This window comes from Hemitrygon akajei, chromosome 6 (genome assembly GCF_048418815.1).
Source record: "Hemitrygon akajei chromosome 6, sHemAka1.3, whole genome shotgun sequence".
Lineage (NCBI taxonomy): Eukaryota > Metazoa > Chordata > Chondrichthyes > Myliobatiformes > Dasyatidae > Hemitrygon > Hemitrygon akajei.
The window spans coordinates 43,089,319-43,102,107 of record NC_133129.1 but is presented as its reverse complement, the minus strand read 5'-3'; the positions used below and the strand labels follow the sequence as shown (position 1 = coordinate 43,102,107).

Here is a 12,789-nt window from a genome sequence, read left to right as displayed (position 1 = left end):
AGTGAGCCTTACTTCAATGGTTGGTAAGTTGATGGAGAAGATCCTGAGAGGCAGGATTTATGAACACTTGGAGAGGCATAATATGATTAGGAGTAGTCAGCATGGCTTTGTCAAAGGCAGGCTGTGCCTTTACGAGCCTGATTGAGTTTTTTGAGGATGTGACTAAACGCATTGATGAAGGTAGATGTGGTAGATATGGATTTTAGCAAGGCATTTGATAAGGTACCCCATGCAAGGATTATTGAGAAAGTAAGGAGGCATGGGATCCAAGGAGACCTTGCTTTGTGGATCCAGAATTGGCTTGCCCACAGAAGGCAAAGAGTGGTTGTAGACAGATCATATTTTGAATGGAGGTCGGTGACCAGTGGCCTGCCTCAGGGATCAGCTCTGGGACCCCTTCTCTTTGTAATTTTTATAAATGACCTGAATGAGGAAGTGGATGGATGGGTTAGTAAACTTGCTGATGATATAAAGGTTGGGGGTTTTGTGGATAGTGTGGAGAGCTGTCAGAGGTTACAACGGGACATTGATATGAACCAAAACTAGGCTGAGAAGTGGCAGATGGGAGTTCAATCCAGATAAGTGTGAGGTGGTTCATTTTGGTAGGTCAAACATGATGGCAGAATATAGTATTAATAGCAAGACTCTTGGTAGTGTGGAAGATTAGAGGGATCTTGGGGTTCAAGTCCATAGGACACTCAAAACTTCTGCGCAGGTTGACTGTGTGGTTAAGAAGGCTTATGGTGTATTGGCCTTCATCAACCATGGGATTGAGTTCAAGAGCCGAGAGGTAATGTTACAGCTATATAGGACCCTGGTCAGACCCCACTTGGAGTACTGTGCTTATTTCTGGTCACCTTACAGCAGGAAGAATGTGGGAACTATAGAAAGGGTGCAGAGGAGACTTACAAGGATGTTGCCTGGATTAGGGAGCATGCCTTATGAGAATAGGTTGAGTGAATGTGGCTTTTTCTCCTTGGAGCGATGGAGGATGAGAGGTGACCTAATAGAGGTGTACAGGTTTCCCTTGCTATCTGGAATTAGAGCATTCCTATGAAACCTTACAATGGGTAAAATGGCATAAAGCAAAGAAGCAATAACCATTAATTTATATGGGAAAATTTTTTTGAGCGTTCCCAGACCCAAAAAATAAGCTACCGAATAACACATAAAACCTAAAATAACATTAACATGTAGTAAAAGCAGGAAAGATATGATAAATACACAGCCTAAATAAAGTAGAAATAATGTACGTACAGTGTAGTTTCACTTACCAGAATCGGGAAGACAGCGAGCACACTGGAAGGTTCACGCATTTTTCTATCATACAGTTCTTTATAAGCACTCAAAACATCCTGCAAACTTGCCCTAAACCTGCGTGCCCTTTCAAAATTAAAGTCATACTTATCTGCAATCATTGCAGCACAGTCAATCATAGTGAAAATCTCATGCAGTTCAAAGCTATTGCAGCTTGATGCTGAGTGTTTGTTTTGCTAAGAGCAAAACAAACACTGAATTCTATTTTCGCTTTTCGCCTTTTTTAGTAAAAGTGAAAATCCTCTTTGGATTTCTTTTGGTTAGTGAAAACAGGTACTGATGTAGGTCTTTTGTAAAAGCAAAGTGGCATAAAGTGAACTCCGTAAAGTGAGGGATACCTTTATAAGATGATAAGAGGCATTGATTGTGTGGATAGTCCGAGGCTTTTCCTCAGGGCTGAAATGGCTAACACGAGAGGGCACAGTTTTAAAGTGCTTGGAAGCAGGTATAGAGATGTCAGGGGTAAATTTTTTACGTAGAGAGTGGTGAGTGCATGGAATGGGCTGCCGGCGACGGTGATGGAGACGGATACACGTAGTGTCTTTTAAGAGACTCCTGGACAGGTACATGGAGCTTAGAAAAGTAGAGGGCTAGAAATTAACCCTAGGTAACTTCTAAAGTAAGTACATGTTCAGCACAGCATTGTGGGCCGAAGGGCATGTATTGTGCTATAGGTTTTCTATGTTCTATGTTAACTTTTTGAAGTAATCAAATCATTTAATTTTCACTCCAGTCATTTCTGGCATCTCCAAGCCCAAATGCTTGGAACCACAGTGAACAAAACAGCCCTGACTTGTCTTGCTGCTTATTTGTCGTTAACTATCAGTGACAAAAGTCGCTGCTTTTTAAACAGAAGCACGTGTAACAAACGCCGTTTTAACAACTGTTTGCTTGAAGCATGGTATTGTGTATAACGGCTACAAAGATCATGCATCTGACACTAGTTAAGTGTTCAGCAGCAGTCTTCTGTCCTAATTATGCGGCAGAGTGTTCCCAAATAAGCAACGGGAATCCTGGCTATTTTCTGAATGTTTTTTTTTCTTTAAGAGTTGTCCCAAATAAAAGGTTGCCCCAATTAACCGGAATCTACCGTGTCAGCGTTTTTATTTTAGTCTGTTTAAAACCATTTGGTTAATGGTTGTGATTGGGATGAAGTTCTTGGGTTAGAAAGAGAAAATTGGCGGGATTCTGAGCATGACACAGTGAGACCTATTGGAATGCTTGCATTTGACCTTTAGTTTAATGCAGAAGCAGGCTCAGCTGTGATACCATAAGTAATTTAAAAACACACAGTGAGAAAATTTACAAATAAATGAGTGATATCTCTCATCGGATGATACTCATCCATGAATCAACATTGGTGGGTGGGTGAGGGTGTATATGAGAGAGGGACTGAGTAAAGGAGGAAAATTCCCTTTCCTGGGTCTCTGTCCTAACCAGAAAGAACAGGTAAAATCTAGTTTGATCTGTATGTGAATAAGAGTTTGTACTGTCCCTGAATTCCCTTTATAAAAATAAGCATCTTTTATTCTGATTGATTATTTTGTTCCATCCATGTTATTGCCACAATTTGCTCTTTGGATCTCAAGAATCTGCATACTCTTCTTGAACCAGTGAATAACCTGTAATGGTAAAACATGAAAATGTCATCCAAAGCTGTATTTTCTTAGTTTTCTAATATAGTTTACTGTATATTTTTAATTAAAATATGAATTATAGATCAATTTGTAACCATATATTTGTTTTTAATTGAAAAGACAAACCAGCTCTACTATGATCCAAACACTGGAATTTACTATTATTATGATGCTGGGAGTGGCCTCTATCAGTTTCATTCTCGAGTGGATCTACTTACATATCAAACAGCAGATACAGAGAAAAAGGTTAAGAAAAAACGAAAGGGAGTAGAAAAGTTAGAGCTAAAGGAAGGAAAGGTATGTTGCATTCAGTTATCTTTATTGCAATCTAATCAGAGGAAAGAGCAAAGACTTACGATATCATGCTTTGCAAATTATGTGCTCTATTCATTCCTTTCACATATAGTAATGCGTCATTAACATTTTGTGTCATAGCTCTGACGACCAGAGAATATTGATTATTTTCAGTCAGAGTTGATAGCATTGGTTGTGATATTTTTTCATGTAACAAAGTATGTTGTATGAAGACTATGATGTTCTGTCACTTATAGATTAGATGGAGCAAAAGATACAGTAACCAAGTGTTTACCTCTGCATCATAGCCACCATGCATTAGCTTCTCTACGAAGACTGCTACAAGGTTCGGTATTCACAGTCATGTTCTTTATTGCTGTTTGCAGTGCTCATGCTCACTTGGGCTGGTTGCAGGACAGTCGAGCTGCCATAATGGCAAGTAGGCTTCAGGCAACATGTAATGCTAAGACCTCAGGTTAGAGCGGTTTGACAAAGGAATAGCTGGCGTTGGACCTTTGCCCTCATGTTGAAGGTGGGATTGTAATTTAAAAGCTTTTGTATTCAAATTTAAAGCCTGGCATTCAAACTGAGCAAGAATAAAACCAAACTGATCACCTGGCATATACTTTGGATATAGCTAACTTTACAAAAGTCCTCAGAAGCCTCTTGGGATTGGTGTCTAAATTGGGAGAACTGTCCACAGGCTGAGTCAGCAACAACCTGATATCTGTAAAACATGGTAACTGCACTGTAATGTACTGACGGAAAGGAACGGCCCATGGATTCAGAAGTCTCTTGGTATCTGGGTAAGAAACACCAACCTGATTAACACCTCATTTTTCCCTCATTTGTTGGATCTGTGCTCCTCCAGCTTAAACAACAGGTAAAAACACTGAAAATAACAAGACTATATAATGTAGAATGGGTTTCCATTACCATGACACTCTGCGAACTTGCCAAGCCTTGGCCTCCATACTGGCTCTGAAACAAATAGTTTCACAAAGGATAAACCTACTTGATATCATCCTTGCCAATCTTCCTTTGGAATTCCATCTTTCAATGATAGTATTAGTAGAAGTGATCACTATATGGTACTTGTTGAGGTAAGAATCCTGTCTTCACACCAAGGATATCCTCCATCATGAGTGTAACTATAATCATACTAAACAGGGTAGAATCTATGACGAGGGCATGGAAGACTTTTTCTACACTCAAGGGGTAAGCATGGGCCCCAGCTATGCCTGCCATTTTGTAGACTGCGTTGAACAGTCCATGTTCCAAGCCTTCCCAGTAATGCCCCCCAACTCTTTCTGCTCTACATTGACAACTGCATTGGTGCTGCTTCGTGCACCCATTCTGAGCTTGTCAGTTTCATCAACATTGCCTCCAACTTTCTTTCTTTTTAAATCTTTTTATTAATTTTAAACAAACATAAATGAAACATGAATACAGAGAGTTTGAAAGTACATAATTAATAGGTTAAGTATACATTCATATAGATGATAATCCATATATAATAACCTCCCAAACTCATAGTAATTATGAAAAAAGGGAGTAAATAAGAAGAAAAAAAATCCCCCCCAAAAAAAGAAAAAAAAACCTAACCAACATGGGCCATTGCATTATGTCAAATATACACAGTAGCGTCAATAACTCCGCACCTCCATCCAAATAATTAAGGATAATAGAAGCAGGGTTTAGGAAAAGTCAGTTTAACTGATATGAAAATGTTGAATAAATGGTCTCCGTTTCTTCAAATTTAACTGAAGAATCAAAGACAACACTTCTAATTTTTTCTAAGCTCAAACAAGAGATAGTTTGAGAAAACCACTGAAATATAGTTGGAGGATTAATTTCTTTCCATTTCAATAGGATAGATCTTCTACCCATTAATGTAACAAATGCAATCAACCGTTGAGCTGAGGGGGATAAACAAATATTATCCACCATTGGTAAAGTGAAAATTGCAGTAATAGGATGCGGTTGCAATTTGATAATCAGAACTATTGAAATAATACCGAAAATATCTTTCCAATAATTTTGCAAACAAGGGCAAGACCAAAACATGTGGGTCAATGAAGCTACTTCAGAATAACATCTGTCACAGGTTGGATTAACATGAGAGTAAAGTCGAGCAAGTTTATCCTTGGACATATGAGCCCTATGCACAACCTTAAATTATATTAGGGCATGTTTAGCACAAATAGAAGAGGAATTGACTAATTGTAAAATTTTCTCCCACTGCTCAGTGGGTATAAGACAATGAAGTTCTTTTTCTTTATCTAAATTGAATAAACAAATAACTAGTCCCATGGTTAAACATACATTGTGAATATGGTTTCAATTTCGTAAGTTTTTTGGCTTGAATAAGTTTATCTTATCAAGCCCTATTATATCTAACTTTTTTCGACCCTCTTTTATGGATCAAGCCTTTGTATTATGGAAAACAAAAGGCATAACATGTTTTCGTGATCTATTTTTAGATAATAGTTTTATGTCCTTTGAACAGCTATCTAATAAATATAATTTACCTAAAACTCATTTTTTTAGATATTTGCAAGTTAGAAATTTCTTGAATAATATGTTACAGTCTTTTCCGAAATTATGTCCAGTGGACATTACGGAAATTTTTTTAGCTCTGAATCCTTGCCAGAAGGGTTTAGTAGCCACCATTTATAATATAATCATGAAAATTCAGCCAGAAATATCAGAAAAAATTAAAAAGGAATGGGAAAAAGAGCCTCCAACTTTCAACCTGTCCTTAACTTCATTTGATCCATTTCTAGCTCTCTCCCCTTTCTTGATCTCTCTGTCTCCTTGTCTGGAGACAAACTGCCTACCAACATCTTTTCTAGACCTACTGATTCCCACAGCTATCTTGATCATACCTCTTCCCACCCTATCTCTTGTAAAAATTTAATTCCCTTTTCTCAGTCTCTTTGTCTCTGCTGCATATGTTCCTAGTATGGGGCTTTCCTTTCCAGGACATTGGAGATATCCTATTTCAAAGAACAGGGTTTTCCTTCCTCCACCTTTGATGCTGCCCTCACCCACATCTCCTTCATTTCCCAGATATCCATGCTCACCCCATCTTCCAGCTGCCGTAACAAGGACAGTTCCTCTTGTCTTCACCTATCACCCCGTGAGCCTTGGCATCCAACACATTGTCTGTAACTTCTGCCATCTTCACTGGGGTCCTACCACCAGATGCAAACCTGGGTAGTACGATATATAGAAAAAGCTCTTGCTCATGTAGTAAGCCTCCCTCTCCACACGTCTGATGAACCCAAAGGAACTGCAGAGAACACGATGTAGGACTGCCTGAGGGACTTCAGCTCTGGATTTCTCCCTTGCCGTTTATTCCCAAAGCCTTCCCCATAAGTGGATATAGTTGTAAGGCAGACGAGCTGCCAACCATGGCAGACGAACCCCAAATCCCCAAAACGACTGGTTTTAAGGTGCCAGTAACTCGCCTTTGCCCCGTCTCCTGTCAGTAGAAACGGTTCTGCTAGGCTTAGTAGCTAAGCCACACGTGAAGGCCAGGAGCTGGACTTGATTGTCAGAGGCTATTTAAGGCACATGCCATTGGGAGCATTTAATAGGTAGTGGGAGCTTGTCTGCATTACCACCTGTGAGTATAACAATAGTAACTCAGTAAATATTAGCAAGAGGGAAAGTTTGGGTGAGCTTGGAATGTTGCCTCTTGAGCACTTGAAGGCTGTGTGGTGACCTGATAAAATGAATAAAGTAGATAAGCTAGATAGTCTTTATTGCAGTGGAATTATCAAAGTCAAATACTAAAGGGCATAGCTTTAAGTTGTGAGGGTGAGTCTTTGAAAGGAGATTTATGAGACAATTTTTTTTAACCCTGGTAGTTGTTTGGAATGAGTTACTGGGCAAGGATTGGAAACAGATGCGATAGCAATATTTAAAAAGCATTTAGATAGACACATGAGCATGCAGGGAATGGAGGGACCATGTGCGGGCAAGTAGGATTAATTTGGATTAGCATCATAGTTGTCCCCGTCCTGGTGGGCTGAAGGTCTTGTTCCTGTGCTATACTGTTCTATATTCCATGCAGGATGCTAAACACTGAAACAGGAAATGGAAGAGTGGCAAATAACAGTGACAGGCGAAACCATCTCCAGCAAGGAAGGGTCTAACCACCTATATTTGATATTCAGTGACATTGTCATTACTGTCCTCTTTATCATCGTAGACAAGAAATTATATTGATTTATCCACATAAGTAGTAGTGAAAATGACAGCAGAGCAGAGGTTCCATATTCTCCAGGGAATTACTTGCCTCCTGATATTCCAAAGCCTTTCCATTATATCACCACAAATTTTTTTGAAAGTGTTGCTTCCTCAGAATTTTGTTTTGCAGTTATGATAGACTGCTTGAAGCTGAACACAAATATAATTACAGACTATTTGTATCATGTAGGAATTTGGAGAAACAAGAAATTAACTTTTATTGAATATAATACATTTATTTGCATGATGGTGCAGACACTTAGGTAAGTCTTATATTCCTGAATAACTGGCAAAGGTGTCTAAAGAGGAATTGGCAGTTTTTTTTCTTTAGAAGTGCATGGAAAATTTATTCTTTCACTAATCTTCAGAAGAAATGAATGCATTGAATAGGAGAATGGCTGAGGGGAACACTTCTATTTTCAATGGAAAAGGATTTAACAAATTTTCTATCCTATGCAATTGTCGAAATAAGAGTTCACACCCCAAAAAACTTAAAAATATCGAAATAGCAGGCATAGTTTTGGTCCCCTCATCAGACATTGGTGGTTTTGGAAGCAATTAAAAATTGAACTAATGTTGTTGAGTTCCTCATGAGCTTTAAAGTTCTGTCACATTTCATAAACCCATAGTGTGATTAAAACATACTGAATACAAAAGCAAACAGGTATATTGCTGTCTGTGCTCTGCAGATCTTTGAAGAGTTTAGTTTGCTGGTTGTTAACATCTAAATAATCTCTTTAACAACTTATGATACCTACAGGAATGATTAGTAATTTTCCTTTCCAGTGGATTCTCCTCCTTTATGTATAGAAGTAACTATTTTGAAAATTCAGGTGTACAGTATGTCCCTGTATTCCATGAGCTTAAATGAAGGCAGTTCTGAGGCATCTGTGGTTGCTCTTGTCACTCTAATTTTTTACACCATTAATATTTCCCTCCAATCTATATTGTCTTACTAATCAAGAGCATGCCTGAAGGATTCTCTATATTTTCCATTTGTACCTTCTCATTTTCACCTATGTGGCATGCACACTCCATTCATTCACATCAATGCATTTCATTGAAACAGCTTAATGTATATAGCATTTTGCTTTCAGCTTTTCCATTGATCATATAGGTGTCAGATAACTGCTCAATATTGTGTTGTGCAGATGAGACACAGTATAGAATGCAAAAGTATTACAAATGCAAACTTAGTTGAGTGACAGTACACTACAATTTGAGGAAAATTTAGCTTTCAATTTTTGACTTACGACCAAGAAGAATGTGTATAAAAACAAAATCAATTCTTCCTGAGCTGTCACTAACATTTTGTCATTATTATATGGAGCTAAAAGAAAGTGATTCACATACATTGTCACATAGGATCATTCATATTTAAACACATTTGAATGGCATATTCGATTCAGTTCTTTCCACACTTTAAGGTACATACTCATAATTTTATCCCATTTTCCAAGTTTGTGTGAGTTGAAATCTTTATAGAAATGAACACGTACTTTTGTGTCATCCCAGCCAGGATCGAAGAGTGACATACGTTGTTTGCTCTTTGGTGTTTTTGAGGTCAGTTGCCCAGGACCCATTTTGTCACTATTTTGTGTCAAAGGACATTAAACTTAATGCTCTGCTAAGGTCTTGTTTTTTATAATATATATCCAACTATTCATTAGATTCTGTTCCTCCTGTCCCTAGGTGCTGCAAATGACAGAATCAATGGCTAGTTTGAAGATTTCCTCTTTGGGATGGTCAGAATCAGAAACAGGTAGATTAATGGCAAAAACAGGTTTCTAGTACAAATAGCTGAAGATATTAAACCCATAATGTTACAACTTGAAACAGATGTTTTTTTAAAATCTTGATAATCTTTGAGGCACATAACTCTGTTGCCTTGCTCCATTGATTAATCCTTTTTAGTAGCCCTTTATTTTATTGAACATTGAGATTTAAAAAGTGAGTAATTCAAGCAAAGATCATAACCTCATGAAAATGCTTTGTGGCAAAGATACAGTATTATAAATGCTGTTTCCAAATTAAAATTCAGAGTCTTCATGAAGGTTATTTGAAAACCACCATACATTATATGAACATTATATGAAGCTTACTGGACTCTCAGAATCAGGTTTATATCACTGGCACATTGTGAAATTTGTTGTCTTTGCGGCAGCAGTACATAATATAGAGAAAAAATGTGAACTACAGTAAATATATATTATATATAGTTAAATAAGAAGTGCAAACATAAAGAAGAATATAGTAATGCAGTAGTGTTTATGGGTTCAATGTCCATTCAGAAATCGTATGGCAGAGGGGAAGAAGCTGCTCCTAATCACTGAGTACGTGCCTTCAGGCTCCTGTTCCTCCTTCCTGATGGTAGCAATGAGAACAGGGCATGTCCTGAGTGGTGGGGGTGTTGGAAGCCACCTTTTTGAGGTTTTGCTCCTTGAAGATGTCCTGGAAACTACAGAGGCTAGTGGCCATGATGGAGTTGATGAAGTTTACAACTCTCTGCAGCTTATTTCGATCCTATGCAGTAGCTCCCCCACCCCTCCATACCAGATGGTGATACAGCCAGTTTGAATTGATATTTGTTCAAATCTCACTTGGTGGAGGAAGAGAATCTAACTGAATGATTTCTTGCATAATACATTTTTAATTGCAGAATTTCTACAGAAGATAACAGCAAAGAGAAAAAGCATTCCGAGCTCAAATACACAAATTGATGAGCAATTGCTGGATGTTTACAACATTTTCTATTTTATTTCAGATTTCTAGCATCTGTAATCATGTCTTTTGTTTGATATTGTCTCAAAATTTATAATAGATTTCAGTGCTGACTACATTCCCAGAGGAATTACACTATCAAGGATGAAAAGTATTTATTTGATACCGGCTAAACAAGTATTATCTCCCCATTATTTCATTTGTAGACCAGGTTCTTTTCTAGGGCCCTCTTACGTCCTCTGGGAAACAACTGTTAACTGGTTTCTCATGCTGATGTTGCAAACAATAAAATGTATATTGCTTGATTGCCAAGATCTTAAAAAAGTTAGATTGAATCAATCATTTAAGTTTAATGGAAAAGTTGAATCTGTTTGCTTATATTTTGGGAAGTTGTCACTCATTGTCAGTTCCTTCAATTTCACTTTCGAGTAAGAGTAGATGTTATGTATTGGAATTAGATTTATTATTATTGCTAGTACTGAAATATGTCTTTCATACTGTTCATCTAGATCAAGTCATTATACAATGCATTTAGGTAAACAGGATGAAGCAATAAAAGAATGCAGAATAAAGTAACGGACAAAATTTAGATTTAGAAGTGTAGAACGATTATAATAGAAGTAATGAGTAGATCTGAAGATTGAGATAGAGTTAGCTGAACGTTTGTTTTACCTTGTACATAGTAAACAAGAACTTGTGGTTCTTCAAAATAGGATCGTATATGATCTTATTAAATGGTGGATTAGGCTTGGAGGCCTGAAGGGCATTCTGCTTATAATTTAGATGTGGTCATGTAATGTGGTCAGATATTGGTTAAGTATGTTGAAGTTCACAAGATCACAAGACAAAGGAGCAGAAGTAGGCCATTCGGCCCATTGAGTCTGCTCTCCCACTCCACCATGAGCTAAACTATTCTCCCATCTAGTTCCAATTTCTGGCTTTTTCCCCATATCCCTTGATACCCTGACTAATTAGGTACCTATCAATCTCCCCCTTAAACACCCTCAATGATCGGGCCTCCACAGTTGCAAGTGGCAACGAATTCCATAACTCCACGACCCTCTGGCTAAAAAAATTTCTCCTCATCTCTGTTTTAAATGGGTACCCTCTAATTCTAAGACTGTGGCCTCTTGTCCTGGACTCACCCATCAAGGGAAACAGCCTTTCCACATCTACTCTGTCCAACCCTTTCAACATTCGAAATGTTTCTATTAAATCCCCTCCCATTCTTCTATACTCTAATGAATACAGTCCAAGAGCTGACAAACGCTCCTCATATGTTAGCCCCTGCATTCCTGAAATCATCCTCGTAAATTTTCTCCAAACTTTCTCCAACATCAGTATATCCCTTCTAAGATAGCGGGCCCAAAACTGCACACAGTGTTCCAAATGAGGTCTCACCAGTGCCCCATAGAGTCTGATCAACACCTCCTTACTCTTATACACTATTCCTCTTGAAATGAATGCCAAAATAGCATTCGCTTTCCTTACTGCTGATCCAACCTGGTGGTTAACCTTTAGGGTATCCTGCACGAGGACTGTCATGTCCCTTTAAATTCCAATTTTTGAATTTTCTCCCCATCTAAATAATAATCTGCCTGATTTAGTTCTTCTTCCAAAATGTACAACTGTACATTTCTCAGCATTGTATCTCATTTGCCATTTCTTTGCCCACTCTCCTAAACTCTCCCAAGTTTCTCTGTAACCTTTCTGTTTCTTCAACACTTCCTGCTCCTCCACCTGTCTTGGTGTCATCCACAAATTTAGCCACAAAACCATTTAATCCATAATCTAAATCATCGATATACAGTGTAAAAAGAAGCAGCCACAACACCAACCCCTGCGGAACACCATTAGTAACCGGCAACCAACCAGAATAGGATTCCTTTATTCCCACCCTTTGCTTTCTGCCTATCAGCCAATGCTCCACCCATTCCAATAACTTTCCTGTAATTCCATGGGCTCAGCCTCTTATGCGGCACTTTATCGAAGGCCTTTTGAAAATCCAAATACACAACATCCACAGCCTCTCCCTTGTCAATCTTATTTGAGATTACCTCAAAAAATTCCAGTACGCTAGTGGGGCAGGATCTTCATGAAATCATGCTGGCTTGGGCCTGTCTTGTCATGCACCTCGAGGTATTTCATAAGCTCGTCCTTGAGGATCGACTCCAATAACTTTCCAACTACCGATATCGGACTAATAGGTCTGTAATTTTCTTTTTGCTGCCTCCCTCCTTTCTTAAACAATGGAACTACATTTGCGACCTTCCAATCCTCTAGAACCATGCCAGAGTCCATTGATTCCTGGAAGATCATTTTCAATGCCTCCACAATCTCCTTCAGAACCCGTGAGTGAACCTCATCGTGTCCGGGAGACTTATCTATCCCTAGTCCGTTTAGCTTCCCAAGCACTTTCTCTCTAGTAATCTTGAATGTACCTAATTCTATTCCCTGAGACCTCTGGCTATCAGGTATGTTGCTAATGACTTCCACTGTGAAGTTGCTTTAGTAATTTATTGTAAGATCACAACCAAGGTTTTGCACTTAATTAAAACACATT

At 38.3% G+C, this 12,789-nt stretch overlaps 1 protein-coding gene across 5 annotated transcripts in view; it reads left to right on the top strand.

Annotated features, from left to right (window-relative positions):
- Positions 1-12,789, top strand: part of aggf1 (angiogenic factor with G patch and FHA domains 1) — a 73,061-nt gene that overhangs the window by 14,245 nt on the left and 46,027 nt on the right. For all 5 annotated transcript variants that reach the window (XM_073048249.1, XM_073048244.1, XM_073048248.1 and 2 more), the window contains one exon: positions 3,075-3,251. In XM_073048249.1, the coding sequence (XP_072904350.1) occupies positions 3,075-3,251 (177 nt within the window). The remainder of the gene's footprint in view (positions 1-3,074; positions 3,252-12,789) is intronic.